At 36.4% G+C, this 16,640-nt stretch overlaps 1 protein-coding gene across 3 annotated transcripts; it reads left to right on the top strand.

Moving 5' to 3' along the window:
* The first annotated feature begins 1,161 nt into the window (after nucleotides 1-1,161).
* On the top strand, nucleotides 1,162-16,604 carry LOC123875012 (RNA helicase Mov10l1-like). Of its 3 annotated transcripts, XM_045920638.1 has the most exons (21): nucleotides 1,162-1,284; nucleotides 1,636-1,758; nucleotides 2,506-2,626; nucleotides 3,507-3,669; nucleotides 4,535-4,662; nucleotides 5,382-5,488; nucleotides 5,745-5,882; nucleotides 6,115-6,211; nucleotides 6,374-6,470; nucleotides 7,379-7,484; nucleotides 7,636-7,806; nucleotides 8,274-8,421; nucleotides 8,895-9,043; nucleotides 9,998-10,132; nucleotides 10,683-10,876; nucleotides 11,606-11,751; nucleotides 11,920-12,038; nucleotides 12,566-12,677; nucleotides 12,947-13,123; nucleotides 14,465-14,747; nucleotides 14,779-16,604. In XM_045920638.1, the coding sequence occupies exons 2-20, from the start codon at nucleotides 1,640-1,642 to the stop codon at nucleotides 14,726-14,728; spliced, it is 2,691 nt and encodes an 896-aa protein (XP_045776594.1). In that variant the 5' UTR covers nucleotides 1,162-1,284; nucleotides 1,636-1,639; the 3' UTR covers nucleotides 14,729-14,747; nucleotides 14,779-16,604. The 3 variants fall into 3 exon arrangements, with proteins under 3 accessions (XP_045776594.1, XP_045776593.1, XP_045776595.1); XM_045920637.1 differs by having other exon boundaries at nucleotides 14,465-16,604; XM_045920639.1 differs by lacking the exon at nucleotides 1,162-1,284 and adding an exon at nucleotides 1,336-1,521 and having other exon boundaries at nucleotides 14,465-16,604.
* Nucleotides 16,605-16,640: the final 36 nt, after the last annotated feature.

A 16,640-nucleotide genomic window follows, 5' to 3' on the forward strand; every position in this document is an offset into this window, starting at 1 on the left:
AAATTTATGCTATTCTTGTTGCATTACATTGTAGCCGATTATTATAGACAATTATAACCAGAACCAAAAATTCGATCATGCATAATCCACAGAGTTCTTTGTAAAGCGTCGATCAGTCGCCACCATCGATTGCCAGAAAGAGTACACACTGCGACATTTTCATCCTTTTCTCCAAAATTGAGGAAGATTTTATTTGCTGGCAGCCTTTATTCAATAACTACAACCCCCTGTCAATGTCCTTCAAGTGCCAAAAGATCCTTGTCGTCTGTGCTATCGTATGAGTCACCACGATGGTCGCCACACGCTCGCCAGGCATACGACCAAAGACTATATAATAATAATAATAAAGTTTCTTTATTGAGGTAAAAACCCAAAAAATATGCAGAAATACCATGCACTGACCATGACCATCTATTCAAGTCATGTATTGTTTCACTTGCTTCTAATGTTACCCATCACCTGTAACTAGAATAAAACAGATATAATATCTGAAACATTATTTTTTTCTCTCGTCTGGCTTTACACTGATAAGCCAATGTCAAGTTTGTAGTTATTTACAAGTTAGGGAAATTATATAACTATTGTATCAGTATGGACTTCGTCTGTACCGGCGCTCACTGACATACACGCGGCGCCCCTTTAGAGCGCTTCCCAGTCAGTTCCACCACCAATAAACACCAGCAGAACACAAAAACCGGCCACTTCTAACAAAAAAACACTCCAAAAAGGCACAACACGCGCGCCAGCAAACGCCACCACAGACGAAGTCCATCTGAAACATTTTTTTTTTCTCGTTCGTCTGGCTTTACACTGATTAGCCAATGTCAAGTTTGTAGTTAATTATAAATTAGTGAAACTATGTGTATAATAAGTATGGACTTCGTCTGTGCCGGCGCCCGCAGACATATACGCCGCGCCCCTCTAGAGCGCTTCCCAGTCAGTTCCACCACCAATAAACACTAGCAGAACACAAAAACCGGCCACTTCTAACAAAAAAACACTCCAAAAAGGCACAACAAGTGCGCCAGCAAACGCCACCACAGACGAAGTCCATCTGAAACATTTGCTAGTACACGTCCGTATATTCAATGTACTCTGTGGCTAGAACCCAGAGCCACGACGGCGACTTAGCAGCTTCAAAAAAAAATATTCATTTTTGTTCTTTCGGGGATTTTTGACTTCTTTACTGGTGTTCTTTACCGCCTTTTCTCTTCAGCTTTTTCTGGTCAGTGTTTTTCGCAAAACGCAGCAGTTTGGTTCTGTTGAGTGTGATAACTTGTTAAGGTAATTAAAGGTTATTTGTTGTTAGTATCTTTAGAAAGTTGCACGTTTAATACACTATAAAACCTTTTAAACTAAATGAGGCTTAAATATTGTCAGTTTTAAAGTTTTACAATACCTACCTATCCACCATCACGTTATTTGCTTTGTCATTAACTTTTCAAATAGCTGTGGGGCTCTGCCAATTCGATTTTTAAACTAAGTATTTAATTAAGTTACAAAAGAACTTTGGAAAACAGTGTACTTATCTACTTTGTTAACTTTTTGTATAACTTTTTACGGTAATAGGGTAGGTACATGAATATAATATCACTGGGTAAATGTTACAGTAAGTACTTAAATAATCTGTTTCAGCAAAATGTATTGTGATGTGTGTGGCATAGTCGACGAACATTACGATGAAAACTCTGATGTACATCATAATGATACGCCAAAACATCAGTGTAATGTGATATTACTCAACTATAAGCACAATAAGTAAGTTTAAACTTTATTCTTTACTTACCTATTTCTCAACTTATGTGGATTAAGGTTTTTAAGGATCCCATTGGAATTTCTCAAAATCCTATTTCCATTGGAATTATAAAGAGAAGCTACATTCAAAATTATAAGTTTCTAGATCCACCGGTGTAGACTCATTATGACTTATGTGAAGACTAAGTACATCAGTCACTCTCACTCATGTTTTATCTAGATTCTTATCCTAAAAATAATTTGTATGTTAAACACGATGGTTTATGCCAGTGATATAACACTATTTCCTATTAAGAGTATCTTAAGTCTGAGCAAAGTTAAAGTGTATTTCATAGCTTAGTTCTCACTCTCAAAGGTGTGTGAAGTACTGTGAAGTCTGCCTATCTGCACTTGGCCAGTGTGATGAATCTAAATCTGTACTTATAATATAAAAGGAAAAGCTGACCGACTGACTGACCTATCAAGTATCAACACAGCTCAAACTACTGGACAGATCAGACTGAAATTTGGCATGCAGATAGCTATTATGACAAACACATATGCTAAGAAAGGGTTTTGAAATAATTCAACCCCTGTGGGGGTAAAATAGGGGTGTGAAATTTGTGAGATACACACAGACAAAGTCGCAGGCTTATAAATTAGGACAGCACCTATCAATCCTTTTAATTCTGAGAGCGAGTAGTCCCCAATAGTGGGCTGGTGATGGCTTGAGATGATGATGCACAATGAAAACTAATATTTCTATTACAGGAAAGCCTTCAGTAGGAACCGAGATGGTGTAATCATACTAGGCACTGCTGAAAGTAAGCCCTATAACGAAGCCACCGCTACAAAGGTGCAAGACACAGATCATCACAAGATTAGGATTTATGTAAGGATACATTTTTTTTGTTACTATGTCGCTGTCCCCATTGAGCTGGGACAAAGAACGGGGACAACAGGATGAGCATTTAATAATTTTATTCAAATCCCATTGTCCCTGGTTGGGGACACAGCTAATGGGGACATTGGGACTACACAGTATGTGATGAGTTCTCACAATTATATGCCATCCATCCAAACAGGTTCTAGCAACACAACTTAAGTGATGGTAGCCTAGTGGTTGATATGTCTGCCTCTTATACAGGAGGTCAGAAGTTTGATGCCCAGCACACCCTTTTAACTTTTCAGAGTTGTGTGTTTGTTTTGACGGTGAAGGAAAACATTCGAAACCTGCATGAGTTCTCTATTCAGTATTCTCAAAGGCGTGTGATGTCTGTAAATCCAAATTTAGTCACCTTTTCTCATTCTGAGACAAGACCCATGCTCAATATTGAAAAAACTATCGTTAGAAAAGATATATTACTCTATTAATGATTATCTCTCAGAAAAGTTTTAGTTGTATTTTAATTTTGGACATTTTGCTTGTTTTATTTTAATATTTTTTGTGACAAAGTATTTAATGTAATTTACTAAACCATGTATTATACAAGTGGTTATGTTATAACATGCTTATAGGTAGAATTTGGCTGTACACTTTTTGCTTTTGTAACATCTCCACTCTTTATCCATATTTGCAATAAAGAAATTTGATTTGAAGAGTGGGCTATCAATGGGTTTATGATGGACCAAAGCTTTCTTATCCAAACTCTACATGACATTTTAAGACTACTCTGGTTTAGAAAACAGATTTAATTGAGAAGAGTTTGCAAGAAACTCAATAGTTGTAGTGAGGAGAGTTAATAGTTATGTAAACTAGACTTTACTTTCAGGTAAAACCGAACCAAAATGTCAAATTCTCATTCAAGATCAGCAATGATATGAAAAATGAAGATTTATTGGTGGTTGGCATACAGCTGGCTCATCCACAGCCGCAGTATCAAATGAATAATCACCCCTTCATTTTTGGAGGGGAACCAAATATTTTATGTAAGAGTAAGTATTCTTGCTACCTATCCTATCCTAGAACAGTAAAAAAAATTCATAAATTTGGTGTCATCTAATGGAAAATAATTAAGAATGTAGTATTATTCAAAGACATGAATTTGATTTCTGTAGTAATTAGATAAGGCTAGCTTTAAGTTTTACTGTAATATTTTAATAAATAAAAAAGACATGAATAACAAAAGAATAAGACTAGTGACGTAGTAGACATTACACTTATAAGGTACTTAAAATTTATGTGATGTAATTAATGCAGAGATAAGATAGATATTATAATATTACTATTTAAGTGCTTTTATTCCTGAGCATGCTATTATTTGCTGATGTTATTAGAAAATGGATAAACTATCTAAGATATAAAAATATCAACATTGAATAAGGTTTTTTAAATATTTTTCTTTGATATCCATGTTACAAAGGTCCTGAAAAAGTAAAACATCTTGGTAAAACAACAGTGGGAATTTTGTATGGGGTTAATATTTTGAGATTTAGGAAGTATCGTAAATCTAAAAAGCCCTTCTGCTCTACCTTCGAAACATGGAGAACTACGGCATGTATAGTACGCGATAGGTCGAGATGGCTCCGCACAGCTCAGGGGCTGTGCGGAGCGTCCCCACCCCGTCCGATTGCCATCTCGACCTGTCGCGAACTATGGGTTTCCTCACAATGATTTCCTTCATTCTATTTTACTCCTTAATTCTCCATTACAGCATGGGATATTGCTTAAAAAAGCACATAATTCCGAAAAGTTAGAGGTGCATGCCCAAGATCGAACCCCTGACCCTGACAGGAGGCCGACATCTCAACCACTTGGCCATCACTGCTGAAAGGATACTCAATGTATTATTTCTTTCAGAATCAACTATTAAGGAGGAAGTTAGTGTTGAGTTTCATGCTCCAGAGATTGGTCAATATGAGATGCCGATTATGTTTACATTTTTCCGCAGAAGTGATGAGAAAAATCTCATATTTATTCGTGAAATGGTATGATCATTCATAATGTTTATATCAAATCAAAATCCTAAATATATAAAGGAAAAGCTGACTAATAGATATATCAACACACAACTAAAACTTTAAACGGATTGGGCTGAAATTTGGTCTACAGATAGCTATTACGACGTAGACATCCACAGAGGAAGGATATTTAAAAATTCAATGCATAATAGGGTATAATAGAAATTAGGAATATGTGTAGTCCACGCGGACGAAGTCGCGGACTTAAGATACCTAGGAATAACACAACTAAGTTTTTGACGCGTCACATTATTTTCATAGTCAACGGAACCTATTAACTAAGCCTCAACTGTCCGTCCGTCCATCTGTCAACGGGCAGTATCTCGTGAACCGTAATCGATCTCTTATCTAATAATCTATAAGTTGAAATAAGTACAAAGAGCTATCCTGGGGCCGGATTTTTTGTCCTGGAAAATTAAAGAGTTCTAATATGGGAGTCCTGAAAAAAATCCACAGAGGCGTTTTTGGTGTTTTGCTTGTTTGGTATTGTGTCTTTTTCTTTGTGATTGGCGGCTGTGCAGGGCTCTTCCAGACATTGTATCAGGTTGACCATTGTCGATCTATTGTGATTGCTACCATTTAACAGTTCCTGTCCAATACTGATTACCACCAGTAACAGCAGCAGCTAAAACAAAAGCAGTCTTTTACATTCGCAAAACATTCTTGACTAGTGTTTTATTTTTCAGGTAGTTTTAGTGCAAGAGCATGAAATAGAACACGCTAGCAACAAAAGCCCGTATACTAGCGAGGGTTGGCAGCGCGCTGATCATTTTATACTATCAAAAACCCATGTGTAAGATTTTTTTCTTTATTTTAAATCGATCGATGAAATTGGCGTCGATTTTGATGTCTTTCTTTACACTAATGTCCATAAGATACGTCGATTCTTTAGATTAATTTAGAGCAACCGCCGAGTTTCTTGCTGAGTCTCTGAGTTTCTTGCTCTTTCAGGAAATTCATTCCGAGCTTGTGGTAGATGCAACTATTCAAAAGTTAAAAAAAAACTATTCTGTTTTATTACAATTGACTCGTGAGTAATTGCTTTACAGGCCATATCAACTAAAATTCAAGATCCCGAAGCTCCTCAAGGAACTATTGCCGCGCGGTTTGGAGGAAAAGGCGTTGGAGGGATTGCAGTTGGCCCCCAATGAAATGGAGAAGATGCGATTAATGCTCGTATCCACTAGGTAATAATTGTTTACTTATTTTAAGGACTATTAGCAGGCCGGGCTTATTTCAGTACCTCTGGTAAAAAATGTAACTCAAATTCGACACTTCTCAGGAGAGGCAAAAAAACGTTGATTGAACTTTTTTTATCATACATTAAAATAATTTTCATCTTATTTTGTCAAATTTCATTCAAAAAAGTTACAATGTTATAAGTTGATGATTACAAATAAATTATTTCATTTTTTTCAGAGCAATATTTGATGAGGGCCCTACCAAAAACAATTACATGAGTTATTTCCACTATTTATTGTGGTGGGAGGAAATTATTTCGAAGATCAATTTAAGGGTATGTATTTTTTCTAATACACTCTAGTTTTTGTAAATATTATTATTTTGTAAATAGAAATTTAAATAAGGCAAGTTACAATAAATAATAATAGAAAAATTGTACCATATTTTTGTAAATGTATTTCTTGAAAAACAGTTTTTAAGAGATTTTATTTTTTAGAAATACAATATGTCTGGTGTGAAAATTGAAAAAAATGAAAATGTTTATCTTTTGGAAGTTCCTGGATTAGCCGAAAAAAGACCTTCGTTACTGAGAGGTAAGAACTAGTTTATCCATATCGTATTTAAATAGGTATAGAATGCGGTTCATATAGAGATAGTTAATGTTCAGAGTACATACATTCGAATTTCTAAATACCTATTTAATACCTAAGCACATGTATTAATATTAAATAAGTTCAATAACTACAAGTGTAAGTTAAAAATTTATAACACCCCCGACAAGTGAACTAGAAAAAAGCTGATAACTTTCAAACGGCTGAACCGATTTTCTTGGATTATAGCTAAGAACACTCGATCTAGCCACCTTTCAAACAAAAGAAACTAAATCAAAATCGGTTCATTAGTTTAGGAGCTACGATGCCACAGACAGATACACAGATACACACGTCAAACTTATAACACCCCTCTTTTTGGGTCGGGGGTTAAAAACAGATTGCTCCAAAACACCACTGTAGTTAGACGGTTTGTTTCAATCTATATATTTTATACATCTTCTATACTAATCTTATATAGAGGAAAGATTTGTTTATTTGTAATCGATAAATTCTGAAACTACTGCTTTTTTAAATAATTACTTCACCATTAGAAAGCCACTTCATCCAGACGTGTAATATAGGCATAGGTGTGTTCTATGGACGATGTCTAGGCCATTTATATGTAAAATAGGTATAGTTAGTATTATATAAATTATTTCGTATTTTCGCTATCTGCATGATGAGACCTTTAATTTTGTTTTTACGTCGTATTTTTGTTTATCATATCCGCCATATTGGATTTGTCGTGACGTCATAAAGCCTTTACGCTTAGCATTTCCTAAGTTTCGGAGTTTTGCGAAAATAGGAAGTGATTGGAAAGTAAGTTGATAGATTCCCTTGCATGATAATTGTTATGAAGATTCAGGGAAAGCTAGTATAAAGCATGTAAGATATAAATCCTATTTCAGGTGATCGCGTCTACATACGCCCTAAAGATAGCTCTCAAATTGTATTTGAAAGCACCATCAAAGAACTGAATGAGAGCCACGTTCAGTTAGCCAATATGGACGACTCGTAAGTATTATGATGGCTTGAGCTTAGTAATGGTGGAAACACCCATACTTCCTTGCTAATATTATTATAAATGGTAAAGTGTTGGCTTGTCTGCTATCTTTTAATATGTAATAACTTAATATTTAGATCAAATTAACTTGTTTTATTCCAGATTCAATAATTACTACAACCCTGATGCGCTGTATGACATTCGGTTCCTGATGTCCCGAGTTCCAATGGAGCGTATGCACGAAGCTGTCAACACTGTGTTCGGCTCCAAGCAAGACTGCCGCATCTTCCCCACGCCAAGCGCGAGGAAGATTCCACTGAAGCGCATCACTAAGTGAGTGAACTACTAACTACTTCAGCAACAACCATCACCACCACTGTCATCATTACCATCGCCAACATGATTAGCACCACCACCAGTTTGCTTGTACCACATTTTTCCTATGGAGGGCATGCACGAAGCTGTCAACACTATTCAGCTCCAAGCAAGATCAAGCGCATTAATAAGTAAGTGAATTGTGAACTATTTCAGCAACACCCATCACCACCACCATCACTTTTTTTCCAAAATTTTATTTCTGGTTATATGTATCCCACATTATCCCCGCTTCTGTTCTCTACACGTAACTTCCTTACCTAAATCTTTGATTACCAAAATGGTTGGTATTCATCATTATGGTGCATTAGGTACTATACGGACAGACGGAATGTCTCACAAAAGTATTTAGGCTAGTGGGGATCCTTGATCAGGTTTCTTCCATTGGCGCCGATTGTGAGTAGTGAATTTTTGTGCCTTTGCAGGTTCTACAATCCTCTGATAGCGAGCAACGCGGAGCAAAAGTCAGCTGTTGATCACATAGTGTCTGGCACATCTGGCAAAGCGCCTTACATTGTGTTTGGACCTCCCGGCACTGGCAAGACTATGACCATAGTTGAAGCTATCATACAGGTAAGTCGGCTATTTTCTTTGCGAATAGAAATGTCGCAAGTTTAACCACCTGCTTAATTTTATTCCCTCTAGTTCAACTGATTAGTTCTACCCTTGAACTAGTGAGACTTTTTTACCCACTATTTCAACTCTTGAAAAAGGGTTTTTGATGCAATTGAACTACTGGGAATAAATAGTTTGAACTATAAGTCACTAGTTTCATTTTAATTTTCAGGCCAACACAGTCCAGACCAGAAATGGACATTATTATAATGGAAATTATTTCCATTTTCCTTCACAGTGATTTTCCAGGCCTTTTCATCAATTTAAAATTTTTAAATTATAAGAATGTGTTACCCATCATCGTTTTAATCGATGGAATATGTCCACAGCTGTACATAGGCCTCCTCATTCATAGGATTCCTTTCAGCAAGTCGCCTGTTATCCATCGTAGTTGGTCCGAAAGGCACTTGAATGTATAGTATTGTCCACAGCTGGTGGTACAAAAACCCTCGAACCGAGTGATGGTGTGCACGGACTCCAACATGGCGGCCGACCACATCGCGATGATGCTCCTTCAGTATAACAAGCAACTTAACATCTCCAACTTCCTGCTGCGCGCTAACTCACAGTCTCGGGAATGGTATGCTTACTGCTTGTTTAACCACTATCTAACTACGCCTATACTTCAAAGCCCAGTGCTACTTTCCAAGTTAACTTTAACTGTGGGTCGGCCAAAATTGAACGGAGATCTAAAGTCATGACTGTTTTTCTTCCATACTAAATGATAAATGTAAATCTACGATTAACACTAGAGTAGTAGTGAGTAGAGAGCTACTAAATTTAACTCAGAGTGCATCTAAAAAAAGATCATTAAATTAACATAGACAGACACAATTTACCTCTTAACACAGTTTTTACAAGTTATCATCCCTTATTTTATTTTTTAAACTGCTATGATTTTTATTCTCATATTAATAATTTTTACCCTCATTTATTTATTTTGCACATTTTACCCTATTTTTAAAAAATGTTCAAAAATAACAGCAATAACAAAAACTACAAACAATAAAATAACAAAAACAACAGAAAAAATAACAGAAACACAGAAAGAACAAAAAATAAAATAACAGCAACAACAGAAACAAAAAAGAAATAAAATAACAGAAACAACAGAAAACTAAAGTAACGGAAGAAAAAAAAAACATTGGATAAAAATACTCTAAAATGGGTCCCACTAGCAGCGGGGTGGGTTGGACCCAAGCCGCCAGTGGTCAGGGCTCCAGAGTGAGGAACCTCCTCACAATGCGTGCCGTCTCAAGAACCACTGCCTTCTGCATCTTACCCTTGATCCAATAGTTAAGCGACAGTTTCTTAAGATGTTGGTCGAAACTGTTCGCAATAAGACCGTGGACTGATACAACTATCGGTACAATAATCGCTGAGTCAACACTCCACATGGCGGTAATCTCGTGGGCCAGGTCCAAGTATTTCGATACTTTTTCCTAATTTATTATTACAAACGAGAATACATATCCCTCCTACATCAGGCGAATAATCTCTCGTTATACTGCTACCATCGTTATATTTCCAACAGGACGGTAATGCCAGCGGCCCTGGCGCCGGTGTCCAACGGCACCAGCTATGACAACTTCTACTCCGTGAGCAACATGCAGGTTTCCATGTACAGGGTCTTCGTCACCACTCTGCTGCACGCCGCTAAATATGGATCGTGAGTGATCATTTTATAAACATAAGGAAGGAACCGTGTCTGAACAGACTAAGGGCACTTCAAACCCACGATAGCCAGAGGGATCCAGATTCAATCCCTGCTGGTTCCGCAATTTTTATGGATCCATACCCGAAGGGGACCCTATTGCTAAGCCTCCGCTGTCCGTTCATCTGTCTGTTAGCAGACTGTATCTCATGAACCGTAATAGGTAGAGAAGTGAGGTTTTTAGAGAATGTTTATTTCTATTGCAGCTTTAACAACAAATGACAGCAAAATCTCTGAAACATTGTGTCCTTCAACATTCTATGTGAAGTTTTAGAAAATCTATCCACAACTTATTTGTCAATGAATATAGTGCATGCATTTTGAGAACGCACTAGCCATTTGGTCTATGTGTCAGCTGTTATGTCAAAAGTACGATTTTAGTCCTTAATCTAATGGTAAACCATACTTTTTGACATGAGTTGTGAATTCACACAAAAACCAAATATTATGGCGAATGTATTCTCAAAACTTATTCATTATACATGGCTTTATCCTCTCTGTATAGGGCTAGAAGCCAAGCGTCGTACAAACTCCAAGTGACACACCTATTCATTGACGAAGCGGCGCAAGCTTCCGAACCGGCTACCTTAGTGCCAGTGAGCAGCTTACTGTCGCCGAATGGATACCTCATCCTAGCGGGAGATCCAAAGCAACTGGGCCCTGTCTGTATATCGCGAGAGGCCAAGGATAGGGGGTTAGGTATGCTTTTTTTTTCAATTAAAGAATATTAGCCATGTTAAATGACTAATATTTCCCTTTCCTCTCCAACTTAGCGTCAGCCTTGTGCTAGGAGTAGGTACGACAATAGTGCAACAGGCGGGGTTTGAACCGTCGACCTTTCGGTTTTCAGTCCACTCCTTTACCGGTTGAGCTATTGAGGCTATTACAAGTAAGGTGGCTAATTCTGTTGTACACAATCTTTAAGTTAAATTGACGGGTCTAAGTCTAGTGCTATCTTTTTCCGCATTGTGTATTATGAAAGGGGTAGTAGCTAGCAATACTTATCTTTTATAGTTTCGAGTTTTTAATTTTTTGACGTGAAACTTCTTTTGGTCCCAGTTTGTGAGTAATTCAGATGTTTTTACGTAAGTAACGCGAACGAAACTTTTATCTGTACTTAAAATGGTGTCCAAACAGAACAGCTGTTTTGAGGCCGCCATCTTTTACTGAGTGTGTATATTTTTGACTCATTTTCAAAACTACCAAATGACTTTTTCATCTGCATGTAAATCTCCGTTCACAGGCGCTAACTTCACACGTTTATTTTTCACGATAAATCTTAGGGGCAAATATACTGAGTACACACTGTTAAAACTGTACGTCTTTTTGCAATAAAAACAACGTGTGCAAGATTCCATGCTAGTGAAAATGCCGTGTGAACGGGGTCTACACAAACTAATGTTTTTTATGAATATCGATTGCTTTTAGGTCAATCCCTGCTGGAACGTTTGAAGACGACATACGAGAACCTGTACGACAACTCCAACTACATCACCATGCTGGTGCAAAACTTCCGCTCCGACCCCGACATATTGGCCATCCCTAACGAACTGTTCTATGACAACTGCTTGAAGGTAATTCTTGCTTCAAATGTCGTATCTGTATGTCAACTCTTACTATATCACCATGCTTTTGCTCTGATCCCAACATACTGTTCAGTCTGGCTTGGCTAGGCCTTAGTGTCTAGCTTATTCTGCAGATTGTGAGTGGAGCATTTTTCTGAATATGCGTATTATTTGCAGCCTCTAGCCCCACTCGATGCACTGAGTCGAGTGAGCGTGCTAGGGCTGCCGGGCGGCGACCGCGCCGTGGTGTTCCACGCCGTGCATTCTCGGGAACAGAGGATGGGCAACGCGCCGAGGTGAGACGTTTAGTAAAATTTAAGATTAGCCATACTGGATGCATTTTCGTACAAATTTGGCTCTTGCAAACACGTATGTAGGAACACGCATGAACAATCCCGGCCTTCCAAGTAATATGGGAGGACGCAGACTAGGTACGACTAACTCGTTTACATAAACCCATGCGTTTACATACGATGTATTCCTATGTAAACGTATCTAAAGTGCGGCCAGCCTTAGGCGCGACTTGAGTCTCACGGTGTTTGTGCACTCATTCATATGTGATTCGTATTCATATTTGCATATAAATACAATCTGAAGTGGCCGTCAAAATATGCGTTTATGCACTCATTTTACTCTTATTTTAACGGATCCGAATAATTATAATCGGCCCAGATCTTTTTCAGATGAAATATGTTTATTTGGATTGTAATATATTATATTGAATAAAAATTGGACTTTTTAATAAATATAATTTTGAACATGCACCCAATTATTTGGAAATAATTAATGTTAATGTTAGTATAATATTTAATTTCCTTTTCAGTTTCTTCAATGAAAAGGAACTCGATATGCTAAAAAAATATACCAAAGCGCTGATAGAAAAACATCAAGTATTGCCTAAAGATATTGGTATTATTGCTCCATACATACGACAGGTATGTCTTTTTTATTCTTTACAAGTTAGCCTTTGACTGCAATTTCTCCTGGTAGGTACTTAGATGGGAGCGAGCTAACTTAAAAGGGGTATGGTTTTCTTTTCCAAGTCGGTTTCTAAGCAGTATCATATCTGAACACTAAATCGCTTGGCAGCACGCTTTTGCCAAGAGCGTGTACGTCGTTAAGCGTGTACGCTACGGCCGAAGTCTTGCAAAAGAATAAACTGGATAATTTAGCATATTTTGGTTGAACATATTATTTTTTACAGGTGTATAAAATGAAAGGCTGGCTAACGACCGAGAACTATAAGGACATAGAAGTGGGAACCGTAGAATCTTTCCAAGGCAAAGAGAAACGTGTCATACTGGTGTCCACTGTGCGAGCCAACTGTCGGCTCCTGGACTATGATGCTAAATACGGCCTTGGGTTCTTGGTAGATGATAAGGTAAGAAACAGAATCCATTTGGATATATTATAAATCCTATTGGCTATATTATAAATCCATGTGGATATATCATAGGATGTGCAATATTGATAACAGCTTAGTTCTGCTATGGCTCATGAAGTATGGTATTAAATACGTCATTTCTTCATTCATTCAATTTATCAAATACTTTAAAGGCTTCGGTTCCTTGGTAGGTGACAAGTTACAGAAATATCAACAATCAAGAGTAGGTTATAAATCCATCTGGATGTCCAATATATATAACAGCTTAGTTCTGCTAAAAATCCTAGACTAAATGCTAAATACATTCTCAGGATTTTGGTAGATGATATTATTGGCGTCACTCAGAAAAGCAGGTATTATTTAAATATTTTTATCGAATTATTGGAATGTCCTCCCATTAACCAACACAAAAAAACACAAGTTCAATGTGTAGAGGTTATCCGAGAGTTTTAATCTAAACAAACTAATGCCAAAATAAATAATTTAATTAGAGCGTGATTGCTATCACAACATCTAATTATTCAGTTCACAATTCAAATACCGAAAATATGCGATATCGCTCCGAATCTCAGAAGGAGACTGAACTAAAACCTTCGAAACACCCGTATTTATGCAAGTTCAATCTTGTTGGCCACCTAGCAACAGATTGTAGGTATGACATCGAATGAGCCAAATATCGATTTTATCAAACTACCTGCATTAGGTAAATTAATAATTTTATATTATTTTTGACAACTCAAATCAACTTTTTAAAAATAACCTTACAATAAGGTGTGGTTTGGATGGAGCATACTTGACTAGCACTTAGATAAATTTTATTATTTATCAACTAGCTAACTGGGACTATGTCCGCGTGGATTTAGGTATTTTAAAGATCCCGTTAGAATTTTACAAAATCCTTTCATTGTAAGAGTAAACTCGTTATAGAGGTTACCTCTGGTAATTTGTGATTTTGCATTTAGGTTCCCTACAAGTAAAATGTATAGTTTCTAGACCCAGCTATCGAACTGTACATTAAAATTATGGCAGTAATTGATTCAAATTAAGGTGGAAGCGATGGGTCTGCCCACGAAACTCAAATTTAATTTGGTTTTTCGCTATTTGTAAACTAATACGACAACATAGGCTTATGGCATTTTAATTCCGACAGTGGCAGTATCATCCTCACAGGTTTATATAAATATCTTTACTTCAAAGGGTCCAGTTTAAGAAATTAGCCCTAGTATCGACTAATTTGTGAAAAATTAGCCCTAGTATCGACTAATTTGTGAGAAATTAGCCCTAGTATTGACTAATTTGTGAATGTTAAATGTATTAAGTTAAATGTATAATTTTCAGCGGTACAACGTAACACTGACCCGTGCTAAAGCCAAGTTAATCATTATCGGCAACCCAACCTGTCTCACACGCGATTGCAAATGGCGTAAATATATGGATTTTGCGCGCGAAACCAACTGTTACTACGGCGAAGAAACTCAGCAGCTAGAAAGAAACTCGCGCCTCCTTACCGAGATTAGTAGAACCCGCTTCGATAAATGCAGGCTTTCTGACTACATTATACCTAAGACCAACTCGACCGATAAGGAATCCAAGAAAAAGTAAATCCTAACGGGTTTATTAAATCCATCTGGATATTCAAAATATATTATTAAATCCATCTGGATATTCAAAATATACACCCAATTAAAAATGTTATAAATCCACTTGGATATACAAATCCGTTTGTAGTATAGTAATCGCATTTGGATAGTTTTATAAGTATTACTTTTATTTTTTTACTTTTTCTATATACTTACCCATTTCGATAGTATCACGGGAAATCTATTTTTGTTTGATTTTTGATGTTTTGTTTTTTGACGTATTCTATTGATATTAAGTTATTGGTTTTTGTTTTTTTTTTGATTGCGTGTTTTTATTGATGAAAATCATGACTTTTTTAAAGGCTTTTATTTTAACTTTTATGATTTGTAATGTGATCAAGTAGCGTTTTTGCACTTTAGATTAATTCAAAGTTTGTTTCATAATATTTAAATTTTTGTCTTAAAAGAACTGCATGATTTTAGTCGCGTCAATTTAGTTCAATTAATATTATTAATTACATGAAAAAAAAAATGCGTCAATGACCCTTATTGATTATTTTATTTATTTAATAAAAAAAAACTACTTCTACACTCATCTTTTCTTCTTTGATTTCTTTATTTCTTGCCTGTTTTTCTATTATTTCCAAAAATTCGTTTTTTTTGTAACTAAATAAAATAGTTTTAAATAGTAAGGGTTAAGACAACTGCAAATCTCGCGACTTTTTCTGATGGATAATCAAGTATCGAGCTTATCTAATCGGAATAGAGTTGTATTATCAGATGCCAGGTTCCACGAGGGCAAAAGTCGTGTGCCGTCGCTGCAAATTCTATCTGTATATAATTTGAACTCTATTTAATATTAGATAAGGTCGACAATGAAATTCTCCGTCAGAAACTGCTCGCTCGACATTTGTAGTTCTGTCTGCGCTGACTTCTAACGGCAGTCTCTCCGTCACATGCTCCTTACAAACGTAGTTTGGTTCGCAAAAAATCTTGTCTGTGGTTCGTTAGATTTCCGCAAAAGTAACTTGTTTTTAAGTTACACAGGCTTAAACATTTGTATGTAAATTTTTGAGACTGTAACTTTCCAACTGACTAAGTATTTTAAAGGAACACTGGAAACCCGCAGACATAGATATTAGTTCCTAGACATATCTACAAAAATTCATTGGTAAGTATTCAAATAAGAACCAAACTATGTTTGTTTGGAGGAACTAGGAATAAACCCCCTCTTAAGGCCCCAGTACAAAATGATCCGTTGCGTTGAGTAAGTGCCGTCAAACGTGAAACTATTGTATATCTAGGTGTACTAGTTTTGATACTTGAAATCTAGTCAGCAGGGCGTTTTAGAACACACGATTCCATAAATTATCATACGATAAGATGTATTTTCTTCATACGATAATTTACTGAATCGAGTGTTCTGAATCGCCCTGCAGATTTGATAGAAAACAATACCTAGGTTTTTTTTTAACAATGCCACATAATATTTTATGTGCAGCATTAATGGTTTGATATGATCAACGATATTTGTGATCGCAGTATTTATTTATAAGACGAAAATGTTCCAAAATTCCACTTTTGTAATTTAAATGTATGTTAAAACTAACTTTAAAATAAGGAAAAGTACCTACTAAAAATGAAGGTCCTGTGATATTATTGTAAATATTTTAAGAATTAATCTAAGTTGTGATTGGTGGTGCTGATTCAAGTGTACAATGTACGTACTCTCTAAACTTAACTTTGATATGTCTATAAAATATAGTGGTGACTGTTGTCCTTTTCATTATGTTCCCTGCAGAAAAGGACAGTATTACTTTTAGGTTGAAATCTCTAGAGCTCACTTTGACTTTGCTTAAACTTAAGTTTCAGTTAAAACGAGACAGATTTATGCCAGCCGTCTCGTTTTAACAGTGTCTTAAGTCTGAGCAAAG

This window comes from Maniola jurtina, chromosome 19, assembly GCF_905333055.1.
Source record: "Maniola jurtina chromosome 19, ilManJurt1.1, whole genome shotgun sequence".
Taxonomy (NCBI): Eukaryota; Metazoa; Arthropoda; class Insecta; order Lepidoptera; family Nymphalidae; genus Maniola; species Maniola jurtina.